The sequence below is a fragment of the Callithrix jacchus genome, chromosome 11 (assembly GCF_049354715.1).
Source record: "Callithrix jacchus isolate 240 chromosome 11, calJac240_pri, whole genome shotgun sequence".
NCBI classification, from domain to species: Eukaryota; Metazoa; Chordata; class Mammalia; order Primates; family Cebidae; genus Callithrix; species Callithrix jacchus.
The window spans coordinates 39687569-39705935 of record NC_133512.1 but is presented as its reverse complement, the minus strand read 5'-3'; the positions used below and the strand labels follow the sequence as shown (position 1 = coordinate 39705935).

The window sequence follows — 18367 nt, the reverse complement described above, 5'->3', positions numbered from 1 at the left end:
AACCGATTTAAATGCTCTGAATAATTCCAATAGCAGAACGCTGCATTGTAACTCAGTGCAACCCAAATTTTATGAGGTCATATTGGCCATAAGACAAACAGAACATCTGATAAATCTTGGGCTTAGTACTAATAGCCTCATAAATTGCTATCGTCCAAGGGCCTGGAAAATACATCAACAGGTGCATGAGTTTTTTGGAAATGAAAATCCCTGCAACATTTTTTAGCAGTGTTCCTCAATCTCTTACCTTCTGCCCAGCCACTAGGAAATTTATGATGCTTGGCTTCCTCATTTGCCTCCAAAGAGTGCCATTCAACCAATTTGCTTTCTTGTTTTATCTCATTGTTTTCTTCTGATTCCCCATGCAAATGACTCTTGGGATTCTATAGTACCAAAGCAAAGTTTACTTGATTCTATGTAAGTTACTTTCATTTCCATTTATTATGGAATCTCTGGGTGGGCTTTTTGACCAACCTCTTCCTTTGTCTACAGCTGTGTTTGATATTTCAGAACTTTCCTACAGAGGAAAACAAGCCAGATAATTCCAAGGCCAAAGGAAGGTTAAGTGTGGAACACACACACAAAAAAGGGTGCTATTCCCTCTGCAAAGGAACTGTGCTGTAAATATATGCGTGGATAATTATTTCTTTTTGTCCACTCTACCCCATTCTAGTTCTGTGCTCTCAAACTGTGGTTGATCAAATGAAAGATATTGTAGCCCTAAGAGACTCATAACTTGGATGCAGCAGTAAAGAATTTATATGTACCTTCCTCAAAGGGTCTTTCAAGTTATCTGATTTATTTTTAAACCCATTTTCAGGCAGAGCTTGTTTTTGTGGCTTCTGTGACCTCATGCAAGCCTTTGTGCTAGGAAAAGTTAAATCTCTTTTCTAAAATCATATTCCCAAGCCGTAATATTATCTTTTATTTAAAAATCAATGAATGAAACGGCCAAGCTAATTAACTTTGGTAGGCAACTTTAGTCAGTATGCATAGGAGCTACCTTTTATAATGTCTTATGCCATAAGAAAACATTCCATACTAGGAGATATGAGCTACATCTATTTCTTTCTCCATACTCATAGCCATTGCCTCTGACTCTCCTACTTCCAGGAGCAGAGCAAAATTGCCCAGATATTCTGAAAAATCCAGGAACACTGGCCAGTGTTAGTGGCAGCCTTTTTAATCAATTATGCCCAGTGCTATCCCTGTGGATTCAGAGAGTTTTTGCTCAAAACCAGATAGATAATATACAGGAATAATTTTTTGCATGTAGAAAGAGCAATAGCCTTTAAGAATTACTTACTTCTCTATTCTTTCTCCTGAAAGTATCTTTTATTAAACAGTAATATTTCAGAGAATACAGAGTAACAAACGTTCTATCATAATGCTATTTCCATTGACTGAAATAATTTCCTTAATCATAAAGTAAGCTTAACTACAAAGTTTCATGTTGATGTCCCTAAGTTTGCTGCTGAATATTACTGTAATCCTATGGATACAGTTTCTTTCCTTGGTTAAGAGGGGTGGCCCTTTTCTCACATACTTTAGTGTCTTCTAATTTTTCAGTTGATATTCTTTCATGTATTCAAAGGAATCAAACCTATTTCTTAGGTTGAGAACTTATATCTTTCTTTTAAAGGAAAAGAAAGACACTAGTTTTCATGTATTCCTTTGAATGAATGAAGCAAGGTATCTGAATAGTAGAGAGATCCTAGAATTTAAGGAAACTGTGTTGCCAAAAGGATTGGGTTTGTAGAACTTAAAAGAATCCAGATGGAAGAGTGGACCCAGTATCATAAACAGGACATAATCTTACCCTGATCATTCAAACTAAAGACTAGGTCATTTCACATAGTATATTTCCCCTCATAATGTCAGCATTTTAATATTTATCAAAGCATGTATTCCAAAAACAGATTGGAAGGTGAACTTAAGATTCTTTTCATATTTAATGGATTTGATGAGGCAATTCCTTGCCCACACGAAAGATTATATAAAGTTATTTTAGAAAATTATTATATAAAATTATTTAGAAAGTACAGGATTTTGTACTTAATAGGCATTCAATGAAAATTTTAGTTGAATCAATGAATATTAATATCATAGTAAACACGAATTTACTAGTTCAATTTAAATACATGGAAAGTAAAATTTACATTGTAACTATTGTTCTGCTAAAGGATAACTAAGCTATTTATAAGTTAGAATACCTAAGTTGAATCTTTGTTGGCTTATTTGAACTTACAAGAATGTTGCATCTTCACACTGAAAATCTTACAAGAAAAAGACACAGTATTTCAAAATCATGCAACATATGCAATTTATAATAATAGCTTCTCCAATGTCATTGGAATATACACATATGTGTGTGTGTGTGTGTATATATATATACACACATATGTGTGTGTGTGTGTGTATATACATATATATATACACACTTTATGTGTAACATTTATTTAGTATTATTCCAAATCCTAAAAAAAGAAAATGCACCATTTCACTGTACTATTCCACGTATTGCTCTGGCTTTAATCCAGACTTAGATTTTTACTGTAGCCTGAATACTACTGTAATCCACATGATCTCAAAAATCACTTAATATTTTTAATTATCATGATTTCAGATGAGAACTTTAAGGTTTTCATTTCTAGTAAAATTGAAAATATTAATCTCCTTCCTTTTGACTTTTTAATATCTATTTGTGGCAGCACAGACATCTTAAACAATCTAAAGGAACATTCACATATGTTCTTTAGGAATACAGCAGACCCTCTCATCTGCATGGGAACCATTCCAAGACTCCCAGGGGATACCTGCAACTGCCAGTAGCAGTGAATCAATTGCGGTCAATAGGAACTCTTTTCTGTTCATGTCTTCCACTTATAAATTTATGGCCTTTTCCATCTTAACTAAGCAGTTCTCATACACTGTGGCCATAACTTTTGCAGTGTGAGGTGAGGTGGGACAGCAAAACAATCACAAATTTCTTTTTTCTTCTTCACAACTTCATGAATAGAAGAGTCCTTCTTACTGTAGGTCTTAGCACCCTCGCCATATGATTTTTAAAAATTTTCTTAGGTCGAGAATTTATATCTTTCTTTTAAAGGAAGCCCTTTAAAGCTTATCTTTGGCATATCCAAACTGTCAGCATCACTACTTTTGCACTTTGGAGCCATTACAAAGTAAAAAGTAATTAAAAACATGCATTGGTGATACTGCCACTGTCAACCAGATCATCAAGACAGCTATTAAATGACAAAAGAGCAGGTGGCATAGACAGCACGGAGCTGCTGGACAAAGGAATAATTCCCATACCGGGCTAGCCAGAGTGGGGCAGTGTAAGACTTCATCATGCTGCTCAGAATAATGCAATATTTAGTGTTTGGTTGTTACAGAACTGTATATTTCTGGAATTTTCCGGTTGATATTCTTTTTTTTGAGACGGAGTTTCGCTCTTGTTACCCAGGCTGAAGTGCAATGGCGCAATCTCGGCTCACCGCAACCTCCGCCTCCTGGGTTCAGACAATTCTCCTGCCTCAGCCTCCTGAGTAGCTGGGATTACAGGCACGTGCCACCATGCCCAGCTAATTTTTTGTATTTTGAGTAGAGACGGGGTTTCACCATGTTGACCAGGATAGTCTCGATCTTTTGACCTCGTGATCTACCCGCCTCGACCTTTCAAAGTGCTGGGATTACAGGCTTGAGCCATCGCGCCCGGCCCGGTTGATATTCTTAAACCATAGTTGAAACTGTAGAAGGAGAAACCATAGATGGGGGAGGGGAGAGGCTATTTTATTTTATTTTAAGAAAGTTGTACGATCTCGCCATTGCACTCCAACCTGGGTAACAAGAAACTCCGCCTCAAAAACAAAAACAAACAAAAACAGAAAGTCGTATAATCTCACACTCTCTATAGCCCTTCCGCTAAATAGCAAGGAGGCGGACACAGATACATTATAAAACTAGGCAACTGACTTAAATCCATTCCCTAAGAGCTATACTTTTTGGTGCTACTAAAAAGTTATTTAACCCGAAAATCACATAATTTTCAATGAACATCATTTAAACCTTCACGGTCCATGTGCATCCTCTGCAGCCCACTTGATTAGCCACACAAATCCCCTTTTTGACAAGAACAAAACAATGTTCCAAGGGAGAAATAATACCTGAGTTTAGTAAGCTTCTGTGGAAGATGAAGTTTTCAGCACACCTGACTCCGCCGCCATTTCCTCGCCTGACCTAACGGTTCGGCCAATCCCAGTGCGCATCGAGAAGGATGGAGGCTCAGCCAAACGGAGGCCGTCGATTTCGACCCTTGGCCTCGGCCTGGCCCAATCCAGGTCCCGGCCCCGTCGCCCCCGGCCCGCCTCCACAGCGCCTTCTTTCCTCCCTCTTTGGGCGACTCGCTCAGTCGCCGCCAGTCGCGTGAGTGGCACAGTGCAGTCAGGTTCAGTCTCCGTGGGACGCTTGCGAAGCAGAAGCCGCAGCAGAGGAAAAGCAGCAGCGGGTGCCGCTCCCCGGGGCCGCCATGGCGACTGGAGCGAACGCCAGGCCTCTGGACTTCCCAAGTCAGAAGCGGCAGAGGAGCTGCTGGAACAAGTCATAATGGAACAGAAGACGGTGATTGCGGGAATACCTACAGTTATTCCCCCGGACTTACTCGAGAACAACAACAACAACGAAAAAACCTTACAGACTGCAACTGCCATTAGAAGACCTGACTCGTAAACTGCGCATGGGAGACCTGGGCATCTCCCCAACCCTAAGGACAGGTCCCCTTCCCCTGAGCCGTTTACAGTAACGAGGGGGAAGCGGCTTAACGCCCCAGAGTTCCGCACCCGCAAAAAGCTGGAAGAGGAGCGGCACAATCCCCTCACACAGATGGTTGCACTCAACACAGATTTTAAGCCACCTGCAGATTGCAAACCTCCAGTAACACGTGTGAGTGATAAAGTAATGATTCCACAAGTTGAGTATTCAGAAATCAACTTTGTGGGACTGCTCATCCCAGCCCAGAGGGAACACTCCGAAGAACCTAGAGAAAGAGTGCAATGCCAAGATTATGATCCGGGGGAAAGGGTCTGTGAAAGAAGGGAAGTTTGGGTGCAAAGATGGCCAGAGACTGCCGGAAGAAGATGAGCCACTTAAGGCCCCCGGTCACCGCCAATAAAATGGAGAACATTAAAAAGGCAGTGGAACAAATAAGAAATGTCCTGAAGCAGGGTATCGAGACCCCGGAGTACCAGAATCATCTAAGGAAGTTGCAGGTTTGGGAGTTCGCTGGCTTGAATGGGACCTTTCGGAAGACAACAGGATCTTAAGACCCTGGCAGAGCTCAGAGACCTGCAGCATAACCAACACCACTGTGTGTACCAAGTGTGGAGGGGCTGACCACATCGCTTCAGACTGCAAATTCCAAAGGCCTCGTGATCACCAGCCAGCTCAGGAAAAAGCACGGATGAATAAAGAATATTTGTTCCTCATGGCTGAACTGGGTGAAGCGCCTGTCCCAGCATCTGTGGACTCCGTCTCTGGGCCTGCCACCACAGCCCTGGCCAGCTCACCTCGTCCTGCTGCTCCCGCCAGCAACCCACCTCCGCCGTCTCTCATGTCCACCACCCAGAGCTGCCCACCCTGGATGAATTCTGGCACTTCAGAGAGTCGACCTTACCACGGCATGCACGGAGGTGTTGCTGGTGGGCCCGGAGGTGGCCCCCAGAGCTTCCCACACCCATTACCCAGCCTGACAGGTAGGCATGGTGGATATCCCATGCAGCACAACCCCTACAGACTCCCACCCACTTGGATGCAGCCACCACCACCGATGAACCAGGGCCCCCACCGACCTGGGCACCATGGCCCTCCTCCAATGGATCAGTACCTGGGAAGTACGCCTGTAGGCTCTGGAGTCTATCACCTGCATCAAGGAAAAGGTATGATGGCGCTGCCGCCTCCCTCGGGTCCCCTTCCCCCATGGCAACAACAGCAGCAGCAGCAGCAGCCTCCGCCACCCCCTCCGCCCAGCAGCAATATGGCTTCCAGTACCCCTTTGCCATGGCAGCAAAATACGATGACTGCCACCACAAGTGCTGGCACAGGGTTCATCCACCCTGAAAACAGCAGCAGGTGGCTGCCACAGCTTTTCCAGGAGTCCCTCAGATTCAAGGCAACCCCACTATTGTGCCCTTGCCACCTGGGGTCCAATCGACTTTGCTGCCTGGGTCCCTCCCCCTCTGCCACGTCTGCTGCCTGGTTCCTCTGGCATGATGTTTGCCCTGCCTGCTCCTCCTGCGTCTCCCATGGACCCTTCTAACTTTGTCACCATGATGGGCATGGTGGTGGCAGGCATGCCGCCCTTTGGGATGCCTCCAGTTCCCCCAACACCTCCACCACAGAACCAGACTTGTTTTTTAAGAAAAACAAAAAATTATATATATAGTAGAATAAAAAAGAAAGTAGGCATAAATTGCATAAAATTATTTTTAAAAGATAATAGTTATATATTAGTTGAACTTTTGCAGTAACTTATAAAAATTGATACAAGTTCGTTGAAGGCAATTTCGTAAATCTGGAATATTATAAGGGAAAGTCACTCATTAGTCTACCACTCAGAAGTAACCTGTATTAAAATATGTTTATACTTATTTTTCAAACAATACATTTTGCTCTATGAGCTTCTCTTTAATAGAATAAAGTTATTTGTATTTGTATCCATATTTATGTGTATGTGTGTATGTGTAGATCTCAAAGTATGTGTGTGTATTTGTGTATATATAAAATATGTGTGTGCATGTCTGTGTATGTGTATGTGTCTTAAGCCCTTCCAGAGTAACTTCCGTTAATAACTATATTAGAATAATTTTTCCTTTTGTCTGGTAATCTATTTTTTAAATTGCTGCCTTCAAATATATGTGCTTGAAATTTCTTTCAAAAAACTCTTCCAAAATTTACTCCTCTAATAATCACTGAAGAAGATAAAAATAGCTATGTTTTTTATTTAGGAGACTAATTCATCTTGATCACGTATATCATGTATCTTAACATAAGCATTAACATAGAAAATATATTTATAAACATGTAGTTATATAATACATATTATTTATTTGTACCTCATATACTTACTTACACACACACATACATATTTTTTGGGAGGTGCTTTTTATACTTGAGAATCTCATCCTGTTACCTTCATACATCCTTTGAAGACAGACTTACTGGGACACAAGTTTTTTGTTGGAAAAGTCTGGAAATGTGATCAAATGTTCAAGGGGTTTAGCAATGAAGAGAAGTCTAAGGCCAACCTGATATGTGTTTATTTGTGGAAAGCCCAGTTTTTCTTTTCTGGAGATAAGACGTATTTTCGCTCTCTTGTTATTTTTTAAAAAATTATCTTTATGAAAAACATTTGCAGTTATTTATTCATGCACGTATCTCTTTCTCCTTATTGAAACATCCTCAATCCTATTTCAAGTATACCTTGTTTTATTACATTTTACTTTAAAAATTGAAGGTTTGTAGCAATCCTATATTGAGCAAGTCTATTGGTGCCATTTTACCAAAAGCATGTGGTCACTTCCTGTCTCTGGGTCACATTTTGGTAATTCTCATATCAAACATTTTCATCATCATTATGTATTTTATGGTGAGCTGTGATCAGTGATCTTTTTATAGTACTTTTGTAATTGTTTTGGGGAACCATGAACCACACCCAGTCAAGACAGTGAACTTAACAGATAAATGTTGTGTGTGTTCTGACTGCTCTACCAACTGGACAGGGCCCCATCTTCCTTTCTCTTTTTGGCCCTCTCTATTCCCTGAGACATTACAATATTGAAATTAGGCCAATTTATAACCCTACAGTGCCTTTATGTGTAAGTGAAAGGAAGAGTCACATGTCTCTTAATTTTTATCAAAAGCTAGAAATGATTAAGCTTAGTGAGGAAGTCACATCAAAAGCCGAGACAGGCCAAAAGCCAGGCCTGTTGTGCCAGTTACCCAACTTATGAATATAAAAGAAAAGCTCTTAAAGGAAATTAAAAGTGCTACTATAGTGAACATACAAATGATAAGAAAGCGAAACAGCCCTGTTGATTATATGGAAATAGTTTTAGTGGGCTGGGTAAAAGATCAAACCAGCCACAGTATTTCCTTGAGCCAAAACCTCATCTAGAGCAAGGCTGTCTTTTCAATTCTGTGAGGTCTGAGAACGGTGAGGAAACTGCTGAGGAAAAGTTGAAAGTCAACAGATGTTGGTTTATGAAGTTTAAGGAAATGAGCCATCTCCATTACATAAAAGTGCAAGGTTAAAACAGCATGTGTTGATATAGAAGCTACAACAAGTTTTCCAAAACATCTAGCTAAGATCAGATGAAGATGGCTACACTAAACAACAGAATTTCATTGTAGATAAAACAGGCTTTCATTGGAAGAAAAGAGAAAATTTTAAGAGAGAAATAGTCAATGCCTGGCTTCAAAGGATAAGCTACTCTCTTGTTAGAGGCTAATGCAGCTGATGGCTTTAAGTCGAAGCCAATGCTCATTTACCTTTCTGGGAATACTGGGCCCTTCAGTATTATGCTAAATCTACTCTACCTGTGCTCTGTAGAATGAACCACAAGGCTGGATGACAGCACATCTGTTTAGAGTGTGGTTCATCAGGCATATTAAGGTCACTTTTTAGACTTATTTCTCTGGGAAAAAAAAAGTTTCCTTTCAAAATATAACTGCCTAATTGACTGTGTACCTGGTCACTCAAGAACTCTGGTGGATATGTGCAAGGAGATTAAGTTTACACACCTGCGAACACAGTATCCATTCTGCAGCCCATAGGTCAAGTCTTTTAAATTTTTGTCTTATTATTTAAGAAATACATTCTATAAGGCTATACCTGCCACAGACAGTGATTCCCCTGATGGATCTGAGCAAAGTATATTGAAAACCTTTTGGAAGGGTTCTCTGTTCTAGATGCCATTAAGAGCATTCATGATTCATGGAAGGAATATCAACATTGGCAAGTGATTGAAAGAAGTTGATTTCAGTTCTCATTGGATGACTTTGAGGGGTTCATTACTTCAGTGGAGGAACTAACTGCAGATTTGGTAGAAATAACAAGGGAACTAGAATTAGAAGTGAAACCTGAATATATGACTGAATTGCTCCAATCTCATTATAAAACTTGAATGAATAAGGAGTTATTTCTTAGGGGTTGAGCAAGGAAAATGTTTTCTTGGGACAGAATCTACTCCTGGTGAATATGCATTGGACATTGTTGAAATGACAACAAAGGATTTAGAATATTACATAAACTTAGTTGATAAAGTAGCTGCAGAGTTGGAGAGGATTGCCTCCAATTGTGAAAGAAGGCCTACTGAAGGTTAAGTGCTATAATACCAAGCAGCATTTCACGCTACAGAGAAATGTTTTGTGAAAGAGAAAGTTCATGGATCTTGCAAACTTCACTGTTGTCTTATTTTAACAAATTGCCACAGCCATTCCAACATTCGGTAACTACTACCCTGATCATTAGCAGCCATCAATATCAAGGCAAGACCATCCACAAGCAAAAAGATTATGACTTACTGAAAGCTCAGATGATTATTAGCACTTTAGCAATAAATTAATTTTAAATTAAAATATGCACATTGGTTTCTTTGACACAATGATTCCACACTTCATAGGTTATAGTATGGTGTAAACATAACTTTTATATGCATAAGCAAATCAAAGAAGTCATGTGAATTGCTTTATTGTGATACTTGCTTTATTTGGGTGATTTGGAATGAAACCAGCAATATGTTCCAGATATTCCTGTATTTGGTTAGTCTGATTTCCTTTCAGAAGAAATTACAACTTTTTGTTTGGTTATCTTTTTTTTCTGACCACTGTATTTTCACCTTACTATGTACATCTAGTAGTTCTTTCCTTTATATTCTGGAGGCTTCTCAAGTTTGTTTTCAATAGCACTGATTTGGCTTTCTGAAATGTAAATTTCTATATTCCCTCCAGTATAGCTTTTCATTTTGCCACTCTTTAATTTCCTTGCAATCCCTGTTTATCAACTTTATTCATTCCATTGCCTTTTTAATTAGTTTTATCTCTACCTTTATATTTTTGCTCTGATGTTATAGGGCCAGTGTCTTTTGACATTTGAAGAGAACAAAACATTTTCTAAAATTTTATTTTGCTTCCTTTAGTAAATCATGTTCACTGAACTAAGCAGTATGAATGATATTTCTTTCACAGTATCTGTACTATATTCTCAAAGGCCCTGTTTTTTTTTTTCTCACTCATTCTTGAATGTTGAAAAATCTTTCCAGATATTTTGCCAGCAAATGTGTAATGAATTGTGTTTGGCTTCACTTTTTGCCAACTTAAATGCTGGTTGAATCTCCTTCCTGGCTTTACAGTTAAATGGCAACACTAAATCCAATTCCTAAGGCTTAACAGACGTTCATATAGTGTTAGTTGGAAGGCTTATGTTGGGAATTTCTTCTACCCACTTCCTTTCTAGCTGTCTCATACTCTGTTAAGATGACTTATGTGAAAAACAATAAACAAAACACAAAACCATAAAGTTTAGAAAATGCTTCTTATCTAGTGAGAGGTACAATATATCAGTTTTTTTAAGAGGAATTTTTAGACATTACGTCATTTGCTTGTTGGACACATCAAGTTTCACAAATAATTAAAAAATTACACTGTTTGGTACTTTATGTGTTCTTGCTAAAACATATTACAGATTGTAAAATATAAACTTCACTCCAACCTAGGTGACAGAGTGAGAACCTGTCTTAAAACAAAAACAAAAACAAATTAAAATAGTAAAAAAGAAATAGAAAAAAATAAGGCAAGACAAGTCTTATGTATAGATTAGTGTTATGGGTAGAAATAAATGGTAACAACAGCTGCTATGTGTGTGATCTGAAGGTCATTAGAAATGACCCTTGTTTCAGAGTAGTTTGTTCTTTCTTTTTTAGTAATTCTACCATTTGTATTTCATTCTGTCTTTTAAAAACACTTTTTTGTTTTAAGAGATATTCTTTGTTTCACTCACAATTTTTTTGTTTAGCAGAGTTTTCAAAAGTGTCATATATTTACAGCTCACTTTTACTACTAGATTTTGAGTTAAATGTAGTCAAATGAAGCTGCTAGAATCTGGAACATAGCGAGCATTCAATAACTGTCCACCGTTTCTGCATCTTTCAGGAGGTTGCTCTGTCATATATATTTGTACTGTGCTAGTCCTTTATCCATTCCCCTGCCCTGGAAGGAGTTTAGTAAGTGTTGTTTAGCAAACACATTAGGAATGTGGGAAACTTCAGGTAGTTATTAGAAATGCAATATGAAGTTGAATGTTAGGAACTAGAAATCAGGATCGATAATTTTCTTCTAAATATCCTAAACTCAGCTTTCTTTATAGACAAGATAAATTGTCTATGAAGACTCTATTGACTCAGCCTGACAGGTCTTAGTAGAAAGAGTGTAAATCAGATGATATAAATAGATTATATGGCTAAAAAATTACAACTACATGTAATAATTAAGAGGGAAAGATACTACACTAGATGCTTCAAATACATTATCTCATTTAATAAGGCTAGAGAGAAAGCACAAAGTCCAAGTTTCTAAGAAAAATTTATCAAGAAATTTTGAGGATTTTCTGTATATGTATATACATATTTTTACGTATATACACATATATATGGAAAACAAACAACTATGGTTTAAAATACGAGTAAATATTTTAAGACTCCTTTGTGTATTTTTCCAAATCTTAATTTTAACTCTTGTCCCACTCATCAATAGAAAAATTAATTAATCTATTGTCTTATGTCACAAATGGTAATCAGTGGGCCAGAAAGGGTCAAACAAAACTAGAATTCCATATGAACTGCAGAGAGAAGAGCAGGCTTACTTCTCACCCTTTAAGTCCGTGTTTCTGAGAAGCCAAAGAGAACAAAAGAGAGGAAGGGAATGGAGATGAAGGATGAGGTTAAAGTTTCATTTTGCAGTCTACCTGTTAACACCTCAGTGAAATATCATTAGGATGAGTCAGTGGAAGTTTGGGGTTCCAGATTGCATATATTTACCTTTAAATTCAAATGGATTTCCAAGAGTTCCTGGACTTTGAAGTATAATCTCTAAGTACCTGCAAAAAATCCCAGCTACCATAACCTGTTTCACAATTTTTTTTTCTTGACAGTGGATTATGGGGAAAATATCATTAAGAGGGGAAACATTACTACAGAGGTAAGCTTAGATGTGTCAAGAGATGAAATAGTGAAAAGGTTAAGCAATGTAATGATTAGAACCTCTACTCCTGAATAATATATTTCTCCTTCTTCTTCTTTATTTTTTCCCAGAGACAAGGTCTCACCCTGTGGCCCAGGCTGGAGTGCAGTGGCTGGATCACTGCTCACTGCAGCATCAATGTCCTGGGCTCAAGCAATTCTTCCGTGAGCAGCAGGCATACCACCATTCCTGACTAGTTTTTTAAAATTTTTTGTAGAGATAGTGTCTCCCTATGTTGTTCAGGCTGATTTCAAATTCCTAGGCTCAAGCAATCCTCTTGCCTCAGCCTCCCAAAGTGCTAGGCTTATAGGTGTGATCCTCTGTGACTTGCCAAAAAATATTTTTTCAAAATGAGGCAGATGTTAAACTTTTTGTTTCCAGATTATTATTCAACTGTTACTTTTTATTTTATGCAACTATTGTTGAAAATGTTAAACAGTTCTTCTATATAGTAGTAACTCATAAATACTTGATATATTTAAATTGGGAAGACCTGTCTTACACATCTTAGTATTCTTCCATCCTGCTTGCCTGCTTCCATTTATGCCTTCCTTGATGTCTTCCTTCTAACTTTATTTAAAAATATTTATTCATATTGGACTTTATACAAAATGTAAAAAGTAGACTTTGTGAAATTCCATGTAGAAATATATAGCTGAGTAAAATAAATGCCTGTATTAGAGGCACTTAGTGTAGGAAGATAAGGGACATAAAATAAAAGCTAGAAAATTAAACAAGTGAGACTACTTTTCAGGAATCCAAGGAGATTCACCAATTAAATTCATTGAGGAAAGCTTTCCAGTGTAACTATCTGACCTATTTTTGGGATATATTCATTCATTTATGGTTTTCATTCACTCATTAAAAAATATCTTTGAGGACCTGCTTTATTTAAGCATGTTTGTGTCCACTGAAATTTCAGAGGTAAAAATGCAACTATAATCTGTGCTCTTAAAGATCTCACCATCCAGTGAAGAAAATGTACAATTAACAAAATTATACAACAATTATATAATTGTGACAAATGCTTGAAGGAGGCCTAGAGGATGCTAAGAGAGCATATAGTAGGAGACCCAATGTAGAGATCTCAGGGTATGCTTGGTAGAGGAGGTGACATTAAAAACTGGGCCTTGAAGAGTGAAAAAAAATTAGCCAAATGACTGGAGTTATGGAGATCAAGAAGGAAGAATTTCTGGCATAGAGGGAATAGCATGTATGAAGATCACAAGGTTGGTAGGATTTTGACCTTTGTAAGGAAAGGAAGGAAGGCTTTTATAAGAGAAATTGAGAACAAAAGAAGGAGAGATATGAAATGAAGCTGGAAAGATGGGGAGGGAGCTATCTACGCTGGCCTGGAGGAATTTCTGTCTCTTCTATGAAGGCCCTGAAGGGTTTAAACAGAAGTGGCCACTGTTGTGTGGCAAATGGAGTAGAGTGAAAGTCAGGTTACCAGTTACAAGGCTATCTCAGGAGTCCAGTTTAGAGATAATAGTACCTTAGATTGTATATGGTTTTGGCAGTGGAGATAAGGAGAGTGAGTGATTCGACATCTATTTTAGAGGGAAAACAGAATGCTACTTTGGTTCATTGGAAGGGGAGTGTCAAGGGGACATTAAGGTTTCTCGTATGAGCAATGGCAAATCTTGATGTCTTTTGTAAACATGAGTAATATCGTGTGTGGTTTATGATCATGAATTCAAAATCAGAGACATTTTCACTTTTTGAAAACCATGAGACAGCTAAGTGGAGATTTTGGATTGGTCATTCAATGGGTAAGTGTGCAAATAAACTGCTCATAAGGGAGGTCAGTCCTGAGGACAAAAATGTGAGAATCAGGGGAAGAAGGATGGAGTTGAAGCCCTTTGAGTCCTAAGAATAGATATTATTTGGACTAGTAAAATTATATTTTTTCTCAGACATAATTTTTAGCACATGGTTTCAAGATGTATGTGGCATTCTTCTACATCATTTTAGTACACTCAGTGAAAAATATTTTCTTGGGTAACATTTTTTAACACAATAATGTAAGCCAAAAGAAGAATAAAATGTATTTAATTCAACTTGTTTTACAGCATAAATTACTGGTGCTTATCTGTTCCTGAAGATTTTTATTGGTGGTTGTTGTAAAATTTCTTGAAGATTTTTATTGGTGGTTGTTGTAAAATTTCTTATCATGGGTATTTTTCCCATCTTAAAATGTGCTTTGATGGTTATTTATTGGAAGACATTTGATTTGATAAATTCTTATGTCAGGCAATTTTGCAAGCAACATGTTTCCATGTAATGGAATAGGGTTACTGGTGGAAATCTTCTTTAAAGGAGCTAGAGTTATAATTCTCATCTAATTTTTTACTTTAAAAAGTCCTATTTTAAGTACCCCTAATAATTCATTTCATCATCTTGATTGAAAATGAAATATGCTAACACCTGATTTAAAAGCAGATTGTACTCATTAGTATCTGTATAATCTCTAGTAGTGGCATTGTAATTTACATTTATTTTTTTAAAAGAAGCACTTTAAATGCCCCACAACATTATAGGATTTACAACATCCATATTGTTTACATAATTACATACATTATGGGGAGAAACACAAATAAACAAAGAAACTGTTTTTGCATAACCTTGAAGAAATTACTAAACAGGATAGGCAAAGAGTGGGAAAATCCAGTTTATTTCAAGAATGTAACCCTGATCTAAAGTCAGGCTAGAATTAGTCATGAAAGATTTAAAGAGCCAGCTCATTTTGTGGTTCCAATGGTGTGGTGAAATTAAAACCTCTATTGAATTAAATTATCTGCCTAAAAACAATTCATAATGATTTTCATAAAATATTACAATATATATATTTTAAAATCTGAAATGTCTATAAATGTCATCATCATCACTTTACAGATTTACTAAACTAGGGTCTGAGTACTGGTTAATCCATGAGTTCATGTTTTTATACAAGTATCCAGATAGATAGGACTAAATAGCTCTGATGTGCTCCTGAGAATTTGTATTATTTCCCCCTTTGTCAAATTTATTTTAAGAACAATGACTTTTTGTCATGTTATCTTCTAACGCATGTCATTACCTTATATAATTACTCAGTCTTGTTCTGTATTTCCCTTGTCTTGAAGGAATTGCCTACGACCCCTTGATGCTGAAACATCAGTGCGTTTGTGGCAATTCCACCACCCATCCTGAGCATGCTGGACGAATACAGAGTATCTGGTCACGACTGCAAGAAACTGGGCTGCTAAATAAATGTGAGGTAATCTGACATTGGACACACTCTTTTACTTCCTTAAATAAATCATGTGAAGAGGCCAGTATTCATTTGGGGAGTAATAGAAAAATATTAACCATATAGTGCAAACATCGTGATAGATGAACCATCATAGATTTGAGTAGCACAGAGCTTACCACCTGCCTCTGCGCTGGGCACACGGTAAGTATTCGATCAGTGTTGATGAACTGAGCAGCTGCCTGATGCCTATGTTCCAATATTGCAGTATTATTATTACATACACATGGTAGCACTGTTTGCAAATAGATATTATTTATTGAGTTGATCTTCTTAGAAACTCTTTACTAAGTTATCATTTTTGGTTATAAACTGAACTTTGAATTTAGATGTATGGCAGTTTTGCCACATGGAAATTAATGATTTAAAATATTAACTGTCCTCTTACCACCAAAAGTCATTTCTTTTTATTGAAGTGGTTGATATGTTTATAACTTGATGAACGGCTTTGAATAGTTTCATTTTATCATTATTTCCTTAAACTCATTTCTTTAGATGCCTGGTGAATACCATTTTTATTTTGAAAAATCTATCATTTTAGGCTTTCAAAGGGTAAAAACAAAAGTCATATCAATTCAGACAGACTCCCATAGTGAAATGTGAAAATATGTAACAAACAGCTGTTATTTGATTTAGTTGCTATAAATGCCCATTGTTGTCTGAAATCCAGTAACATTCTGCATTTGAATTTAAGCCATTTTTAAAAGAAAAATACCCTCCATGGGCTTTCTCACATTAACATTTACTAATTACTTTTTTTTGCTGGGTCTCTGTTAAGTTCTAAACATATTCCAGGTATTAGAATTATAAAATTTCACAAGACAGATACAGTCTTAAAATGTAGTCAACAAAATTCCTATTCAAATTCAACTTAGTTTAAACTGAGTCTGTAAAATATTTTACTTGAAATAGGAATGCCAAAGAAGACAGAATTTTTCTACAGGTCAGGTGTACTTGCCTACATATGCTAGTATGAGTTACTTCAGTCTGATCCCTTTCCTCTGCAAACTACTAAAAATAATTGACTTTTGAAGATGCAAAGCCATTCATTCAGTTTGTTCATTTCTACAGATGAATAATCTTCCTGATGCATTTTTTTTCTTTAAATGGTAGCTATTATATTCTATGTTACAAGGGAAGTTGTTTTTTTAAAACATTAATTCATTGCTAGTGTCTTATGGATCATTCAGTAGTTGAGATTGTGAATGAATATACCATAATGCTGTGTACAGATTTAGTCTCACAAGTTTTATTATATATTTATGATGGAAATATCAAACAGTTTTCTTATTTAAAGCTCTGATTTTGATTAAATGTATCCTTTATCTAGAAATCCCAAAGTGAAGGAAAATGAGCTAGATTTATTTATCTGGTTCATTCCTGAGTGCAAGTCTATTATTCATTTTTTTGCCAGTGGCATTCATATTATATGGCAGAAGGCTTTCATACTCTGCTCAATTTTAGAGTTATCTTTAAGGCTTGCATGTTTCTGATAATGCAATTTGGAGGCCAAACCATTTTCTTTTCTACACAATTCCATATGGAGTCCATAAAGTAGACCAGCAAGGAAAATTATTTGTGGTAGGCTGGTCTTAATGGACAAAATACATTTATTCACTTGAACATTCCTGTCTCATCTTTTCATCTGCTTTGCAATTTTTCTGTGCTCTTGCCAGCTGAGGCATTGCTGCTTACATTTTTCCACCTTCACGTTTGTGTTATATCCTGCAGCTGCTGGCCTGGTCCTAGCTACTTCAAATTGTCAGTAGCTGATCAGAGCCTTCAAATGCATTGTTAGATAGTGGTATTCCTAAAACCTATTACCTGAAGGAGAATTGTTTGTAAAAGGAACAGAGTATAGAAATAAATGGAATTTGGTGTGATTCACACTGGTCTAAAAGTTCAAAAGTCTATTATTATCCTTTTCTGGTTAGTCTTTTCAATAGCTTATATACGTTACATAATTTTAGTTCTGTATTATTTGAAACCATACAATTCAGTTTGTATAGCACTGACTGATGTGATATCAAACACAGGGTGAAATGTCAGAAGCACTATCATACAACTATGGGCTTGAGGAGAATAGAGTCTCCTTGGTAACACTTAATCACAAAATTAACTAATAATGCACTCACAAGCCCAGATCAGCAGATTTGCTCTTAATAAAGAAAAAGCACAAACATCACACCCAAAACCTTGCAACAATGCAAATAGAAGCCTCTTTTCTTGACATTGTTTGATGGCAGTTCACCAGGTGTTCAGTATCTTAAGTGAAGATTTTGTTGCTCATATATGTTTATCATTATATATGATAATGCTCCTACATTATCAAAACTCCCATATTAGCAAATAAATTATTGCCTATATAAATTTATTTACTTTTTGAAATTATGAGATGCTAACCTAAACCAAACCATGAAATTAAATTTCTAAAACCACTAAAAATTAATTCACTTTTAAGATACCTAGGAAGTTAATGTCTCTGCCCATGTGTGAATGATATTAGGAAAATTTAAAATTAAATTTTAGAAATCATTAACTAGGGGGGAGGACTCAAGATGGCGCTGTGAGAACAACCCAGGATTGGAGCTCTTCTCGTTGAATCCGCAAACGGTGAGTCAGAGCGGCATTTCCAGACTGATCTTTGTTGCCCACAGAACGGGGAAACTCCCAAGTATAAAAAAGACACGGGACGCCAGGCAGTAGGTCTGCCTGGCGAAGCCGGCAGCCGGGGCGGCGGCGGCCGGCCCTACCCAGCAATCCCCACAGGGTGCGCTTGTC

At 37.2% G+C, this 18367-nt stretch overlaps 1 protein-coding gene and 1 pseudogene across 31 annotated transcripts in view; both read left to right on the top strand.

Annotated features, from left to right (window-relative positions):
* The window catches only part of HDAC9 (histone deacetylase 9), a 959772-nt gene that overhangs the window by 672158 nt on the left and 269247 nt on the right, over window positions 1-18367 (top strand). For all 31 annotated transcript variants that reach the window (XR_013523929.1, XM_078342579.1, XM_054237178.2 and 28 more), the window contains one exon: window positions 15420-15553. Coding sequence is in view for 30 of the 31 variants with exons in the window: in XM_078342579.1 (XP_078198705.1) it covers window positions 15420-15553 (134 nt within the window). In the remaining variant the exon portion in view is untranslated. The remainder of the gene's footprint in view (window positions 1-15419; window positions 15554-18367) is intronic.
* On the top strand, window positions 4308-6456 carry LOC103794837 (splicing factor 1 pseudogene; annotated as a pseudogene).